Source organism: Abrus precatorius, unplaced genomic scaffold (assembly GCF_003935025.1).
Source record: "Abrus precatorius isolate BTA unplaced genomic scaffold, Abrus_2018 Scaffold3, whole genome shotgun sequence".
Classification (NCBI taxonomy): domain Eukaryota; kingdom Viridiplantae; phylum Streptophyta; class Magnoliopsida; order Fabales; family Fabaceae; genus Abrus; species Abrus precatorius.
The window spans coordinates 10,748,757-10,767,159 of record NW_020874373.1 but is presented as its reverse complement, the minus strand read 5'-3'; the positions used below and the strand labels follow the sequence as shown (position 1 = coordinate 10,767,159).

Below are 18,403 nucleotides of genomic sequence, written 5' to 3'. Positions count from 1 at the left end.
CTTTTAGTTTTTAAAAAAATTTTGTAGATGCTTTTATAAAATTTTGGTCAAGATAAAGATTTTACTATTTATTTTATATAATTTTATATCTTATATTTTTTATTGAGTTTGTAGTTTTTTTTATAAGACATCATTATTTTATTATTTTGAATGGACAAATTTTTTATTTTAAATTTTTGAGTAATATTATCTTTCAATTTATAATTTTCTGTTTTTAAAATTTTTTCTATGTAAAATAAAAAATTAAAAATTTGAATATAAATATTTATGTTACTCAAATAAAAGAATAATATTTAAAAATATATCTAATTAAATTTGTTTTATAAAATTAACATAAAAATATATTTACCAATAAACTAAACTATAAAAATAATTTTTTTCATATTTTTAATAGAAAATTTTATTTACTATTTTATATTTTTTAATTAAGCTAATACAATTTAATTATTATATGATTAATATAAAAATTAATTTTTATTATGTACTTGTATGTTCTATATTCTTTTGGTACTGCTAGATCAAAATAATATACAAACCTAAAAGATAAGTGTTTACTCTCATTTAGAGAGTCTGATTCTGATGAAAAAGTAAAATAGGCTAACTATATCTATTATTTTGACTTTACAATGAATAATTAACTAATATTTTTTTTAGGTCTTGGATAGTAATAGTACATGATTCTCAAGTTTATGAGTTGATTGTTTTAAATGATTTTGAAGATTATAGATGAAGTTTTGTTTATGATTTTTAAGCACTTTAGTTTAAAAAGTTGATATATTAAAATATACTTAGTACTTGTGATTTTTGTATTATTATGCTACTTATGTAAAATTATATAAGCATATTTTTTTATAAGTATTTTTTTCTTAGGCGAGTGCGGGTATTAGGGGCTGATATGGGTATGCGGATACCTAGAGAGTATGAGTATGAGAATTAAAATTAAAATTACTACTCATGTAGGTATAAAGTTAGGTACTAGTATTTTTTTAAAACATGGATATGAGGATGGGTACTATAATACCCTACCCATATCCATAAGCTTGTAACGTTTGCAGTAACTTCCTATATTTTTATACATGTAATCTTTTATATTTTATATAATTTTTGTCATAGTACATATCAAATTATACATAATTTAAATATTTATAAGTTATGTTATTTAAATTTTAATATTTATTTATATTTTAAAACATATTATTTATTATAATAAAGTAATGTGATCAAATATTTATTAGTTTTTTTGTATAAAATTCTATAAAATTGATTTATTTGATAAGAATCTTTAAATTAATAGTTCAATTAATAAATTTTATATTTTATAAAAAGTTATAAAATTTTGTGTGTTAAAGTTAGCATAATTTAACTTTATTAAAAAATATTTATTTAAAGAAAAATGTTAACAATATACTTTCTGTTATGTGTTAAATTTTATTAAGATTTATAAAATTATATAGGTCATAGTCTTAATTTAATAAATTTCATTTAAAATTTGTTATGAAAAATTCTAAAAACAATAATAAAAAAAGTGTTATGAAAAATATATTAAAGAATATATTACTAGTATTATTTATAATTTAAAATAAGTTTGAAAGTTAAAAAATTAAAATTAAATAAGAAAGTTAGAAAACCAAATTAAAACAAAAAATAAGTTAGAAGATCAGTTTATTAATTTTGTTTTTAAAGTTTTACCTTATTTTAAATTTTAAAAAACTTTATTTTCTTAAAAAAAAAAACACACAAATAAAATTGAGCTTTACTTGTTGAAAAGACTTCATTTTCCTCTTACATTGAGTTTTGCTATATCACCTAAAAGAAAAGAAAGTGTTTCTCTCTTTGTATGATATCCAAGTAATCTTATATGCCCTTCTATTTTGTGTCTCTTTGAATTCGTGTTTTTGTTGCTCGTTGTATTTTCCAGTAATTGAAGCTCACTTATTTCATGTCATTCCAATGTCTCTTTCCTTTATGTTTAGTTGTATTCTCATCTTCGATGTATATAAAAGAAGCACCTTTTGCAGTGAATTTATAGGCGATTTCAATTGCAAATTTTTTTCTACACAAATTCTAAAAGTAGAAAACAGTTGAACTTTTGCATTAAATAAATAAAAAAAAGCTATGAAACTAACTATATAAAATATACAAATAAAAAGCAAGAAGTAGAAAATCCATTATGTGAAGATGGAAGCAAGAAATCATAAAAAAAAATAAAACAAAAAAAATAGAATTGTAAAGGCAAGAGATGAAATGAAAAAAAGCAAGAGATGAAGTAGTTAAGGCAAGAAACAAAGACAAAGTTGCAATGACAAGAGACTAAAAGCATTACCATATAATAGTACGCACGAGTAAAGAAACTTTAAATATAAAAAAATTAGGGTTAAATAGAAGTTATATGAGTCTGAGTTAATTTATTTATTTTTATTAATAGACTAGTATTTAAAGTATAAAATAAATATAAATAATCAGGTCAAATATTAATGGTTTAAGAAAATTAAATCTATATTTGATCGATTTTAGTCGTCTAAAACTGAGTTTTTCAATTTATTTTATCTGATATCTTAATTAATCCACCTGTTATGCATTTTTTGTTGTTCGATTAACATGTGTTTGGTTGGTCTGCTTAAAATTGCTCACCCCTAGTTTTAGATACAGGTTATCAAGACGCAATCATTATTTATAAACTAATCTCTCAGAAAAAGGTATAATTAAAATAAAATTGACAAAATTTAATCCAAACATGCAATTAGACAAAGAAAACGATAATAAGGAAGTCAAGTAGAACTAAAATTAATTTTCTACAGTTGAATTATGTTAAGATAAAATTAAAAATGAGTAATTAAAAAAAAGAATGCACAAATATCAACGTAATTCAATCAACATGACTTATATTCAGATTTTATTATTATTATTGTGATATGTTAATACAAAATACTATATTCGCATTAAAAAGAAGTCCTTTATAATTTTTTAAATCTTACTACATCATAACTTATATCTCGTCATAACGATGTATAATTCGTTATTACAATCTAACTAGTATTTAAAAAATACTAGAAAAAATGAGTCATAAAAAATTCAAGACATCTCAATAAATTAATTAATTTATATTTATACATTCAGAATTAAATCTACTACAGAATATCTTTATTAAAAAAATCTTTTCATACATTATTTTTCGTTACTGTGTAATAGTTTGTGGGTATAATAATTTTCGACGCTCTCCAGAAAGTTTTACTATCTCTATTATTTTTTACGAAAGAAAATTAAAATTACAATATCGAGCCTGGTTAATTTTCTGTTTAAAGATCTCAATAATCGATTCTTCAAAAAGAAAAAAGAAAAAAAAATGATCAATATCGTGCAACTCAATTTGCGAAGGTCGTAAATCAAAATTTTTGAAACCTGTTTTAGCTGCTTAAAGTAGAAACAAACACACTGATAATCAGTCATCAAAATGGCACGTGACACAATTAATCCCAAGTGGAATTGATTGTCGGCAACTTGGCACATAGTATTAAAAAAAATGAAAAATAAATATAGCTTGGTTAGTGGAAAAAGTATTTTTATCAGATTTTTTTTAATGTACTCTTAGTTTGATTAAAATTTATTAAAAATAAAAATGATTAAATTAGAAGTGAAAGAAGTGATACTCACTTAATTTGTAATCAACAATAAAAAGTACATTAAAAATATGTTATTCAATTTATTTTATTTTATGAAAGGCAAGTAATATTACTTATAAAAAAGAGTTAACTGGAGTATTCAATTCCAAACCGGAAACAAACTTCTGATTCCAAGATCATTTACGCATGCAAGGAAAAAGCATCACTAGAATTTAAATATTATATTTCGTAATTTTAACTAGAAGGTAAACAAAAAGACAAGCAATGTAGGGTAGCATAGCGGTAACATGTGGTAAGTTTAATGGAAGCGTAAGAGCAAGTACAGATACCACTATACTTGGCTCCATTGGTGTCACATAAAAGATATCTGAACAGCCCTTTTCAATGTGAGACACAAACTCAGAAAAGCAAAGAATCCACATGCAAGCTAAAAGGCCTTCTCCCTTTGCAAACAAATAAAAATCTCACGCATACTCTCTCATCCTCATCAATAAGATATTCACTCATCCTCTCACTCCTCTTCAACTACTTTGAGGGAAATCCAATTCCACCAATCAAATTTCAGGACACTTCATCACATATGAGCCCAATAGATAGAAAGATATAGTGCAAACAAAGACATGGCATCCACCATGTCACTCTCTCACATAACACTATAGACACTAACAAAACCTCAGTTCATTAACATCAATCACAACCCATTGGGCCACGTGGATCTAACTCACACCACTAACCATAAATACCACTTATTTTCTATTTTCCGCTTCATTTTTTCCTCTGCAGTTTCATCCACACAAAACCAAATAAAATCCAGCACCGTTCGTCATTCTTAAAAAACAAAACAAGAAGAAAAAGAACATACACATTTGAACTGAAATGGCAGAATAACTTAGGGAGGAAAACCGCACAATTTCCTCTGCAACCCAAGTTCAAATTCTTTCTTTTAACAATTTCCACTTACCTTCTCTTCTTTTCTGTTCTCTTGTCTTCAATTTTGAGTCAGAGGAATTTTTTTGTCAAACTTAGCTCTGCACATAGTTGATTACCATTTATCAATGGCTTCTTTAGTATCTTTATCATTTTCTCTACCAAATTCTAAACCTGACCAGCTTTCTTCTCTTGCCCAAAAGCATCTCTTTCTTCATTCTTTCCTCCCCAAGAAGGCTAGTTACTATGGTAGCTCAAACTCCACTCTGAGAGTGAAATGTGCTGCCATTGGTAATGGCCTATTCACACAAACCACCCCAGAAGTTCGTAGAATAGTTCCAGAGAATGACCAAAACTTGCCAACAGTTAAAATTGTATATGTGGTCCTTGAAGCTCAGTACCAATCATCTCTCAGTGCTGCAGTTCGAGCTCTCAACAGTGAGAGAAAAAATGTTTCCTTTGAGGTTGTGGGGTACTTGGTTGAGGAGCTTAGAGATGAATCAACGTATAAGACTTTCTGCAAGGACTTAGAGGATGCTAACATCTTCATTGGGTCTTTGATTTTTGTGGAGGAGCTTGCCCTCAAGGTAAAGGTTGCAGTGGAGAAAGAGAGAGACAGGCTTAATGCAGTTTTGGTGTTTCCTTCAATGCCTGAAGTGATGAGGCTTAACAAGTTGGGTTCTTTCAGCATGTCACAGCTTGGCCAATCCAAGAGCCCCTTTTTCCAGCTATTCAAGAGGAAGAAGCCTCAATCTGCTGGGTTTGCTGACAACATGTTGAAGCTTGTGAGGACATTGCCAAAGGTTTTAAAGTATTTGCCAAGTGATAAAGCTCAGGATGCAAGGCTCTACATACTGAGTCTGCAGTTTTGGTTAGGGGGGTCACCTGATAACTTGCAGAATTTCCTGAAAATGGTTTCTGGGTCTTATGTTCCAGCACTGAAAGGGACTAAGATTGAGTATTCGGAGCCAGTTTTATACTTGGACAGTGGGATTTGGCACCCTTTGGCTCCTTGTATGTATGATGATGTGAAGGAGTATTTGAATTGGTATGGAACAAGAAGGGATGCAAATGAGAAGCTGAAGAGTCCAAATGCTCCTGTAATTGGTTTGATCCTGCAGAGGAGTCATATTGTGACTGGTGATGAAGGACACTATGTGGCTGTGATCATGGAACTTGAGGCTAGAGGGGCTAAGGTTATTCCAATTTTCGCTGGTGGCCTTGACTTTTCAGGGCCGGTGGAGAAGTTCTTGATTGATCCAATTACAAAGAAACCGTTTGTGAATTCTGTGGTATCACTTACTGGCTTTGCTCTTGTTGGAGGCCCAGCAAGGCAGGACCATCCGAGGGCGGTTGAGGCTTTGAGAAGGCTTGATGTTCCTTACATTGTTGCATTGCCTCTGGTGTTTCAGACAACAGAAGAGTGGCTGAACAGTACTCTAGGTCTGCATCCAATACAGGTTGCTCTTCAAGTTGCGCTGCCAGAGCTTGATGGAGGCATGGAGCCAATTGTTTTTGCTGGTCGAGATCCCAAAACAGGTTACCATAATCTCTTAACTCTGAAGCTTATCTTTTAAACATTTATCCGAGAGAAATCCAGCTGATTTTTCTTTTCAAAACAAACAAATTAATATTGGCTTAGTAGCATGAATGTTGGACTCGTAAGAGATATTGAAATTTCATCCTTTTGCATACTTTTCCTCTCTGTTGTTTATTGATTAATTGATATGTTATCAGGAAAATCTCATGCTCTTCATAAGAGAGTGGAACAGCTCTGCATCCGGGCAATCAGATGGGCTGAATTGAAAAGAAAATCAAAGGTGTTTACCATTTTCAGAATCCCTAAACATACATGTCGAATTCAAGTGAAACTTTTCTAATTAATTTATATTTCCCCTGCCCCTATTATGAAGTCGATGTGAATGAATTAGAAGATAATCTCTTCAGAGTTTTTATTTGACATTTACTCTAATGATAAATGACTTGCAAGTAATGTCTGATGGAGAATTCTGTTTTTTCAAAGCATAATTCGTACTATCTTTTACAGTGAAAAGTGATATGTAAATTCTGTTAAGATTATATTTATTTTGGATTGGTTGTATGAGTATTTTAGAAGTATTATCTCAAACCTCATTATTTACCCAACAAATATCTAGAGGGTGAGAGGAATCACAGATGGTAAAGAAAAGGCAGGGGCACAAGGTTTCCTATTAACAAAAGGAAGTTTCTACTATGCTGTATATTGCACTCTTTTGTATTTAACTGGCCACATGTTTCAAGTTTCAACCTTAAATAGTTAAATTTCTTTTCTTTTTTACCCTTTTGAATAGGAACCTTTTTATGTTGCTAAACAATGTTCATGTTGTATATTTCATTGTCACTCTAATCTTCCTTAAGTATAGGAATTAGCTGAACCCACTTTTTCATGCAAATATTCATGTTAGAGATTGCCCTATTTATTATCTTTTTTTCTCATTGCATAGTATGATCAATCTGTTTGTATGTATCTGCATTGGAGTAAAACTTTCTTACACTCTTCTGCCTTTTGAATTTGCATCATTTTTCTCATAGCAAGTTTGACTTGAATATTGAAATTCACACGATAAATTTTGGCACTAATGCAGGCAGAGAAGAAACTAGCAATCACTGTGTTCAGTTTCCCTCCAGACAAAGGGAATGTGGGAACTGCTGCCTACCTCAATGTCTTTTCCTCCATATATTCTGTTCTAGAAGAACTGAAGAGAGATGGTTACAATGTCGATGGCCTTCCAGATGCTCCGGAAGCATTGATCGAAGATGTGATACATGACAAAGAAGCTCAATTCAGCAGCCCAAATCTGAACATTGCTTACAAAATGAGCGTTCGCGAGTACCAAAATTTGACTCCCTATGCCTCAGCATTAGAAGAAAATTGGGGGAAACCCCCTGGCAATCTGAATGCAGATGGAGAGAATCTATTGGTATATGGGAAACAGTATGGTAATGTCTTCATAGGTGTTCAGCCAACATTTGGCTATGAAGGGGATCCAATGAGGCTTCTTTTCTCCAAATCTGCCAGTCCTCATCATGGCTTTGCAGCATATTACTCTTTTGTTGAGAAAATCTTCAAAGCTGATGCTGTACTTCATTTTGGGACACATGGCTCCCTTGAATTCATGCCTGGTAAGCAGGTAGGGATGAGTGATGTATGTTATCCTGACAGTCTGATTGGGAATATCCCAAATGTATATTACTATGCTGCAAACAACCCTTCTGAAGCAACCATAGCTAAACGTAGGAGCTATGCAAACACCATTAGCTATCTGACTCCTCCAGCGGAGAATGCTGGACTCTACAAAGGTCTTAAGCAGTTAAGTGAGCTCATATCGTCATATCAGTCCCTCAAAGACACCGGACGTGGGCCACAAATTGTGAGTTCAATTATCAGCACAGCTAAACAATGTAATCTTGACAAGGATGTATCACTGCCAGATGAGGGTGAGGAGATTTCACCTAAAGAGCGTGACCTTGTGGTTGGAAAGGTGTATTCCAAGATCATGGAAATTGAGTCTCGTTTGTTACCTTGTGGGCTTCATGTCATTGGTGAGCCCCCCTCAGCCTTGGAAGCAGTAGCTACACTGGTGAACATTGCTGCGCTTGATCGTCCTGAAGATGGTATTTCTTCTCTCCCAGCAATATTAGCTTACACTGTAGGAAGAGAAATAGAAGATGTTTACAGAGGGAGTGATAAAGGAATATTGAAGGATGTAGAGCTTCTCCGCCAAATAACTGAAGCATCCCGCGGAGCTGTCACTGCCTTTGTGGAGCGCACTACAAATAATAAGGGTCAAGTTGTTGATGTAGCTGATAAACTTACTTCAATCCTTGGATTTGGTGTAAATGAGCCATGGATTCAGTACTTGTCAAACACCAAGTTTTACCGAGCTGATAGGGAAAAACTTAGAACCTTGTTTGGGTTCTTGGGAGAATGTCTGAAGTTGGTTGTGGCTGATAATGAGTTGGGAAGTTTAAAACAAGCCTTGGAGGGTAAATATGTGGAGCCAGGGCCTGGTGGTGACCCAATTAGAAATCCAAAAGTTTTGCCAACGGGAAAGAATATTCATGCTCTGGACCCACAAGCTATTCCCACAACTGCAGCCATGCAGAGTGCCAAAATAGTGGTAGATAGGTTGATTGAGAGGCAGAAGGCTGATAATGGAGGAAAATATCCTGAAACAGTTGCACTTGTATTGTGGGGAACTGATAATATTAAAACATATGGTGAATCCCTGGCTCAGGTCTTGTGGATGATTGGTGTGACACCAGTGGCTGATACCTTTGGTAGGGTTAACCGGGTGGAATCTGTAAGTCTTGAAGAGCTTGGAAGGCCTAGGATTGATGTTGTTGTTAATTGCTCAGGAGTGTTCAGAGATCTTTTCATCAATCAGGTATTACTTCTCTTGCTTTTTTTCAATTAATGGAGGCTATGATCAAGTTAGTAGTCCTTGACTCCTTGTGTTCCATGATTGATTGAAGTACTGCCATTATTGTTTGAAATTGCTTCTTGCATTCTTCACATTTCAATTTTGTTACAAAAAGAGTCATGAAATAATTAATCTCCTTGTTTGAAAGCATATCAATTGCTTCATAATAAACTAAAATGATGATTGGGTTAAATTTTGCATAAGAACTATCTCACCCCTTAGTTACTAGGCTGTTACTACATTATTACTTTGCTTGCTCATTAATTTTTTTTTACTCATTACAGATGAATCTTCTGGATAGAGCAGTCAAAATGGTTGCTGAATTAGATGAACCAGCAGAGCAAAACTATGTAAGAAAGCATGCGTTAGAACAAGCTCAAGCCCTTGGAATTGAAGTTAGAGAAGCAGCAACAAGGGTCTTCTCCAATGCCTCAGGATCCTACTCCTCAAACATAAACCTGGCCGTGGAGAATTCTTCATGGAACGACGAGAAGCAGCTCCAGGACATGTATCTTAGCAGAAAGTCTTTTGCTTTTGATAGTGATGCCCCTGGGGCAGGCATGACTGAAAAAAGAAAAGTCTTTGAGATGGCTCTGAGCACTGCAGATGCCACATTCCAAAACCTTGATTCTTCAGAAATTTCCCTCACTGATGTCAGTCACTACTTTGACTCAGACCCAACTAATCTGGTTCAAAATCTAAGAAAAGATGGAAAGAAGCCTAGTTCATACATTGCTGACACAACCACAGCCAATGCACAGGTATATAAATTGTCCAATCAAATCTCCTATTTCATGCTTGCTTTGACATCTTTCCAAACTAGAAATATCCTCAAATCACATTAAAATTGTACTATATATGTCAAGGGATTCCATATGACCTTCTTGATATATATTCCTTCCAGGTACGTACCCTTTCTGAGACAGTTAGACTTGATGCGAGAACCAAGCTGTTGAACCCAAAGTGGTATGAAGGCATGTTGTCTAGTGGATATGAGGGTGTCCGCGAGATTGAGAAAAGACTCACCAATACAGTGGGGTGGAGTGCAACTTCAGGCCAAGTTGACAACTGGGTGTATGAAGAAGCCAACACAACCTTCATTCAAGATGAGCAAATGCTGAACAAGCTCATGAACACTAATCCAAACTCTTTTAGGAAGCTGGTGCAGACCTTCTTGGAAGCCAATGGACGCGGTTATTGGGAAACTTCAGAAGAGAATATTGAGAAGCTCAGGCAGTTGTACTCAGAAGTGGAAGACAAAATTGAAGGCATTGATCGCTAGAGTTTATAGCTATTAACAATATTGAGAATAATATACGACAGTGAGAAGAAAAGAGCATCCTTCTAATGTGATTTTGTTTTCTTTTTCTCATTTTTTTGAGATCAAGTCTCCTTTGTGCAGTTGTGAACTCCAAGCCGTGTGAACAAATAAAGGTTTCAGTTCAAAAATTGAATGATGCCCATAGCACTGTTTGCTTAGATTATTTTATTGCATAGAAAGAATTTGATAATGAATACAAGCTTAAATTTCGTGCAGTTTAGGTTCTTGTGATGCGTTGAAGGGGTCTTTTGGTTTTTGATTGGAGAACATTGTCATATTATAGAGAAAACTACTGAACTGTGGGAAGAAAAAGGCATTGTAAGCTTTATGTTTTCTAATTTCTATAAAGCATTGCCAATGCTGCTTGGGTTAGTGTTTGTGTAATGCACCATGCAATGCAAGTTATTTACCATTTTGTCCATTTAAGAGGCCTTCGTACAATAGTGTGAATTCAGTCTAAAATTAAGTAGATAGAAAACGTGACCCATCAATTAGATGATTCAAATTGCATATGAAGCATCAGTCTACTTAAGATTTTTCTGTAGCGTGCTACTGGGGTAGGATTTTTTATTTTATTTTAAAGTTGTATAAAATTAATTTTGAATCATAAACACAGTTGTAATATATATCTAAATTAATTTCAACCGCATATATATATATATATATATATATATATATATATATATATTAGAGTGCGTAGTAATACTTAATTATAGGTGTTTGTCAAATGGACACTTACCAGAGGCTCAAAAGAACAATAAATAAGAAAAAGGCTTGTTAATTTAATAATTATTTTTAAATATATGTAATGTTATATATGATAAAAATATAATTTTTATTTGAAATTAAAAAATTTAATATAATTAAATGTAACGGTAATATGAAATGTTATAATTTTTAAAAAAAATTATTAAATATAAATTTTTTATCTAATATAATGTTATACATTAAAAAATAAATCATATTAATAATATTAACTTAATTATATTTTTAGCCGTTCTAAAATTAACATTCTTTGAAATAAGTACTTAAAAATTTATTTATTAAAATTTATTCTCTAACATTTTTAAAATATAAGACTTTAGTGTCTTCATTATCAAGGGATGAGTTTAATAACATAAATTGATATAATCGCTATCACATACTTGTTAAAAAAGTCGTTAAAATTTTTTATATTATTTTAAAAAATTAATAATAAATCCATATTTTCAAACCCCTGAGGCCCTGACTCTCTTCTCTCTCTTTCTTACGTATGCTCAAACTGCGCTTCGGCTTCTTGAAACATTGCATGTTCCAAGTAAGCTTTGAGCATTTTGTTACAAGTAACCAGATTTGGAAGACGAATTTCCTTCACTTTCTCAAAACTATAAGCCCCATCTTGAATGTTTCCAGAGTCCATACTTGAATGCATAAAGCTAGTGTATGTCACTACAAGTGGTTTATTTGCAACCTTACATATCTTGTCTATCTGTCAAAAGATGAGTAATACCTTCGATAATCAAGCCTTTTGAAGTGCATAAATATCCTTGTATACTACAGCTAACTTATTTTCATAACCACCATTAAGGCATAAATTGACTAGTTAATTTTGTTAATCTCAGCAAGGTAAGAGCCATCGCCACTTTTCTTTCTAGCATCTTCATAACCTGATAATGAAAATATAACACTGTTAGTCAAAGATGTCTACATGAGCTAGAAAAAAAAATGGCATATTTTCTTGAGCAGAGATTAAAACTTGCCAAATCAACAAAATTCATTTTGCTCAGAAGACATTCGTTCTCATTTTGGGTGAAGACATGCACAATTAGTTCCATGTGGCTTCAACGAAAATGTTCATAGCCACCTTTTTTGGGAGCTCCCTTCTGTGCAGAACTTGCAATGAGGTACAAGTTCTGGAACTCAGTGATGGATTTCACTGGAATATGCAGACAAAAAGCGTAAGGCACAGCCTCATGTTACTTATCTACTGTCCCATCTTTGAAATTTCCATTTTCTCTAGTCTGATAAACTGAGCACTACAAAAATATTTCTGAGCAAGTCCTTTAAACTGACAATTCTTTCTGTTTGGAGTGTGTTGGTTGGTATAAGCAATGAAGTATATCGGAAGAGTTACGTCGAGCACGTGGAGTGCGTCATCGGCACGACCCGATTTCAGTGAAATCCTCAACAACCCATTACAAAGTGTGGTGCTTTTGGAAGAAGGGTGGAGCTCTTTCAAGAGAATAAGAGAAAAATAAATGAAATAGTTAAAGGTATAAATGAAAGTATTTTAATAAAAAAAAAATGATAATACATGTATAATTAATGCTTTCTTAGTCTGTGTGTAGAAATATATGAAATGGAAGAGTACAATTTTATGATTGAATTTGATGTATAAATATATTTAGAATTTTGTTAACTTCAATTTTTAAGGTTGAATTTAAATTATAAATAGAAAATTTTTTAATGGTATAAGTTTTAATGGCTAGTATTAACGTCTCTCAAGCCACGTTGATTAAGGAATGAATGAGTTTTAATGATAATATTTAGTGGCACATTTAAAGGTAAGGAATATCAAGAGTCCTTAGGAAAGATGGAAAGGCACACGTGCACATGCACTTAGCACCCACACAAGGTGATCCAGCTTGTAGGGCTCGAGATATGACTTTGAATTTGGAAGGAAAAGAGTCCACAGGGCTAATGAAGAGTCACTAAGGGATATCAAGGGTGTTGACTTCAGTTTGACCAATAAAATAGTTCCATGGACAAAATGAACTAAGGTTTATAAGGATTGCATTCAGCACACTGCAAGAGGGTTCTATGTAAAAAAAAAAAAAATAGAATACACATACACACATGTATGAGAAAGTAGTAAATAAAATAAAATGAAGCATAGTTTGACTTAAATTCAAAGCAATCACACCTTTTAGTGCACTAAAATTTTTCATAATTTATAATTAGTGTCGCCCAAGTTCGCTAAGAAATTCAATTAATAAAAATCTGAATCAATGGTGGTAGCAAGGCATTGATGATGCAGTACGTCCAACCTTCTCTTTGCATGCTAATGATCCTTCATTTCCCAAAGTCACTAGATTTAATGCTTGCACGGTCATAGATAGGAAAATTTAAAATAATGAAGGTTGTTTTAATGCTCATTAAATGGCTTGTTGGACACAAAAGGTTGTCAACAAACTCCACTAACCTCTTGATTTCTTGTGCTCACTTCAAAGGAGGTTCAACATCAAGAAATGGGTTTGAGACAAATTTCGCTAAGCAAAATGGGTTAGTAATGGAAAAGTGGTGAGACAAAAACTAGAAGTTGAGTTAAAAGGCACTAGCTAGAGAAAAGTCAGAGGGTGGGCCTTTGAGTGAGACTCGAGAATGAAAATTTTAGTGTTTGGACCCAAATCCTCACTGTTTTTTTTTTTATCTGTGATAAGAATTTATGCAATTCTAAAATTGACTACTAACACAATCATTTAGTCATGTAAAAGTTTTTTTTTACAATCAGCCATAATGCTCAGAATACTAATGGGGTTTTCATGCATACCAATGCTGAAGATTATGAAGAATTTAATACTATGTTGGACAGTGCATTATAGTAGCATAAAAACATAGAAATTCATCACAAACATTTCAGAATAATATATCAGAATATATCTAAGCACATTACTCAAGAATACACAATTAAAATATCAATTTTCAACACCAAATTTTAAGTTTTATAAAAGATATAACCACAAATAAATAAATAATTTAGGTAAGCTTAAGGATTATATTTAAGAAATAGGATAAAGCAAAGACTCCAGGTGCACTGAAAAACCTGGATAAACCAAGATAAGTATTTAAAAAGTTAACACATGAAACAATAAAAATAAGAAAATACCTTCCAACAAATGAGCTATGTTGAGCTAAACATTTTATTCCATCTTTTGTTTCAAGTAAATTTTTACATATCTCATCATTGTCTTGATCATAATCTACCATGACAATAGCATACAAAAGAATCTTGTCAAAGATAAAGAGACATAACCTAAGTATAGTGACACAGGTAAACAAGTTATGCAAGCACTTTATTCAGTTAGGCTTGACATACGTGATTCAAAAAGTGCCAATGAAGGATGAAAGATGAAAGATGATAATTCTTTTTGTTGCACAAGAAGATGATCAACTTCACTTTTCAAAAGAAAAACATATCTAATTCCCTGTTAGACTGTTTAAACGTACAATCAAACATATTGAATCACTACTAAACATTTTAGATTTTAACTGCTTTATCCAATTATTAGATTTCACTTACACAGAATATCAAAAGCAATAAATTCAAGGGAGAGATGATTAATACAATTTAGACACTAGTAAAAAATATTCACCAACCAAAGGAGTATTGAAAGAGATTTGATTCTTATTGTGGCCTATTCTTGCCTAACTAACCAAGAAAGTGTGGAAAGAAAGAAACTAACAAACTAACTTAAGTTTTGATCCTTGTTTGGTTTAACACTTCTACTAATGACAATCACAATCCATGTTGTTGAATTAAATGATCTTAAATTAGATTTCATACTACAAAAATGAAATTATTAGGATATAAATAGAAATTGAAACAAGAAGAAAATTAATAAAAGTGAAAATAAAATAGAGATAAAAAATGATGCCATAAACACAAGATTGATAAGTCAAGGAACAATCGTCACAAAAGTCTTGGCTTCTTGATAAGAACAAAGAAAATTGTCTCACTCAAGAACTTAGAGTCACACGCTCTCACAAGAGTGTTCAATCTTAAATTGTATTCAAAACTAATTTAAAGTGTGTATACAAGAGCATATATATTTCTAACACTTATAAACTAATACAAATACAACTAACAAGCTTCTTATGGTAACAAGCCCAAATATACATAAACTAAATAAAATAACAATATTTCATCTTAAATAAAAGCTCAAAAAAAGTAATGACTAACAGTAAAATAAATAAATTAAATATAGTAATTAAATCCTAATGGAACGCATTGGAGTACAAGTTCTCTAAGCATATGCAATTGACCATTTTGGGTTCTTCTAACTCTAAATTTGGCTCTTTCAAATAGGACAACAACTATCTTGTCTTAGTCTTCTTTTATCCTTTTTGTCTTGTCTATTGTCATTAGTCCTAAAAGCCCTTCCAATGTCTTTAAGCCTTTGTTTTGAATGGACTTTCTTTAATTCTCATCAATCTCTCTTTCTTCAAGAGAATTTGTCCTCAAATTTGACTCTTTATTACCAACATCAAAGAGAGATAAATCAAATACATTAAAAGTAGCACTAACATCATACTCATCTAGTAAGTTCACTTTGTATGCATTATCCTCAATCCTCTCTAAGACTTGGAATAATTTATCCCTTCTTGTTTGAAGCTTTGACTTCCATAGCACAGGAAACTTTTTTTTCTTTTTTTGCGCATATGTACCCAAACCTAATCCCCAAGTTTAAATATTACTTTCTTCCTTCCTTTGTTGACATACTTTGCTTGTTGTTCTACTTTTTTTTTTTTTAATTTGATGTTCTTTCTTTCTAATTGGAGGTAGGTCGTGAGATATTTTTTTAGGGAAGACATCTTCAAAATCCTACAAAAGAAAGGAAACACCATTAGGAAAAATGTTGTTAGCAAAAGAATCACTAAATTCATTATGAAGACTTTCTTTACACAAAAGTAGATACATACACCGAGAGGCTAACAAAACTTTCCTCACTTCTTTTTTTCTTACAAACAAATTTTTTCTCCTTTCACATTGTTTTTTTTTTTTTTCACTTTTCTTTTCACTCTTATATTTTTCACTTGTAAGTGTCTTCACTTTTTCTTCTTTCTTTTTAAATTTGTCCTTAAACTCACTCTTTTTCTTTTCATTTCTTATCTAATCTTCTTTGGCTTTCTCTTTTCTTAACTTTATGACTATTTGATCTTCACATAGTTGACTAGGAGTCATGGGCACTAAAGTGATTGTACACCTTTTATATACAAATGTAAACTTGTTGGAATTAGCCATTATGAATAGCTTTCTTGTCAAATTATCAAGGTCTTCCCAAGAAGATATGACTTGCTTCCATAGGCACTATATCACATAAGACTTCATCCTCATACTTGTTAATAGAAAAAGTAATCAAAACCTGTGTATTAACAACCAACTCCCCTTCATCATTCAACCATTGTAGCTTATAGGCCTTGGGTTGAGGAGTAGTAATAAGATTCAATTTTTTAACAAGTCTGACACTAGCCACATTGGTACAACTACCACCATCAACAATCAGAGAATAAACCTTTTCATGTACCAAGTATCTTAAATCGAAATATTTTCTTTTTGTGTAGTGTCATCATCTTTAGCTATACTACCCAAAAGACATCTTACCATAAGCAAATCTCCCTCATGGCATAAAGTTTCAAACTCACTATCTTCTTTACTTGAAGCATGTGATGATTGAGATAAACTTGCACTTGAGATTTTACCATTCTCCTTCAAAATCATAGTTTTCTTATTTGGACATTGGGATGCAATATGAACCTTTCCAAGACATTTGAAACATTTGATTGCTCTATGCTGAGAAGTAGGAGAAACAAAAGTATTAGTAGAATTAAAAGAAGTTTGAGAGGAAGGTTTATCACTTTGGAAAACTATGTCCTTAATTGATATTTCTTCCTTCCATCCTTTTGAGTTAAGAGACACTCTTCCTGAAAGTCTCTTTTCTCTTCAGTTGTACTTATACTTTAATAGCTTGGTAAACCAAATCTTCAAGTTCTACATAGGGATGAAGTTCCACTATGTTACGAAAGTCATGGTTCAACCCATTCAAGAAACAGAACATTGTTGCTTCTCTTTCTTCAAATACATTAGCTCTTATCATGACAACTTCCATTTCTTTGTAATAGTTATCAACACTTTTTTCACCTTACCTTAAACTTTGAAGCTTTGTATGAAGCTCCCTATTGTAATATGTTGGAACAAATCTCTTGCGCATTAGGTTCTTCATTTCAATACATGTAACTACGGGCTCCTCATCATATCTCCTTTGTTCCTTTTGAATTTGATCCCATCACACCAAGGCGTAGTCATGAAACTCAAGAGAAGCTATCTTTACTTTCTTTTCTTCATTATAGTCATAGCATGAAAATACTTGTTCTATCTTCAATTCTCACTCTAAGTATGTTTCAACATCATTTCTTCCATGAAAATTAGGAATCTTTATTTTAACTCCACTAGTCCCTACATTTTTCTCACTCTTACATCTTCTTCTCTCCTCCTTCTTTCATTCCTCCTCTCTTTATTATCTCTCCTCCTATCATACCTCCTTTTTTCATCGTCCCTCCTATTTCTTCTTCTTTCTCTTAAAGAACCACTAGAATATTAATTAGGGGTTTGCATGGATTGGATTTACACAAAAGCAATCCAAATCCATTTTAAATTCAATTATATAGATTAAATTTTAAACTAATTTATTTTGTTTTTTCCAAAACCATTTAAAAACTAGTTTTAAAATTTGGATTTGGTTTAAAATTGGTTTTAAACTCAATTTTGGTCAAAATTGGTTTTAAATTTGATTTTGGTCAAAATTGTTTTTTAAATCCGATTGTAGTCAAAACCAGTTTTTAAGCAAATAAAATATTTATTGAAATATTTATTGAAAATTGTTACTCTATGAAAAATTTACTAGCTTTTAAGCTATATATTCCATTAGATGTTAAACTTGTAGTGTAGCTGGAAGTGAGGATCAAAAGTACAAAAATTCATATGAATACCACCAAGCGACCAAGAGAACTCATGGTATTCTTTTATGCAATCCGAGTGTGGGTCTTCAATTCAAGGTAAGGGGGAACTCTACCCTATCTCAATGTGTTGTGATTCTTGTGTATTTTGTAGATTATAGCAATGTGGCTGAGATAGAGAATAGGAAATGTGTGTTTGATAGAATTTGATGTGTAATGTGATGTGTGATGGAATAGTTGGACCCCGTGGGGGTGATTGTGTGTGTGATAATATGCCATTGATTGGTAAATTAATATTATTATGAATAAATAAAGGCTACGTGCCGTGTATTGTGGTTAAAACGTGGGCTATGTGCCAT

General features: G+C 32.0%; 1 protein-coding gene across 2 annotated transcripts; it reads left to right on the top strand.

Annotated features, from left to right (window-relative positions):
* Nucleotides 1-4,415: 4,415 nt before the first annotated feature.
* On the top strand, nt 4,416-10,748 carry LOC113860600 (magnesium-chelatase subunit ChlH, chloroplastic). 2 transcript variants are annotated; one of them, XM_027493024.1, is made up of 5 exons: nt 4,416-6,086; nt 6,285-6,367; nt 7,172-8,974; nt 9,295-9,771; nt 9,877-10,748. In XM_027493024.1, the coding sequence occupies exons 1-5, from the start codon at nt 4,676-4,678 to the stop codon at nt 9,964-9,966; spliced, it is 3,864 nt and encodes a 1,287-aa protein (XP_027348825.1). In that variant the 5' UTR covers nt 4,416-4,675; the 3' UTR covers nt 9,967-10,748. The 2 variants fall into 2 exon arrangements, with proteins under 2 accessions (XP_027348825.1, XP_027348824.1); XM_027493023.1 differs by having other exon boundaries at nt 9,915-10,471.
* The last annotated feature ends 7,655 nt before the right edge of the window (nt 10,749-18,403 follow it).

Bases quoted from the DNA above. Each gene is read 5' to 3' on its own strand.
- LOC113860600 (XM_027493023.1), top strand. From the start codon at position 4,676: ATGGCTTCTTTAGTATCTTTATCATTTTCTCTACCAAATTCTAAACCT. The intron at 6,368-7,171 runs GTGTTTACCATT...GCACTAATGCAG, and splicing joins AATTGAAAAGAAAATCAAAG to GCAGAGAAGAAACTAGCAAT. The intron at 8,975-9,294 runs GTATTACTTCTC...TACTCATTACAG, and splicing joins GAGATCTTTTCATCAATCAG to ATGAATCTTCTGGATAGAGC.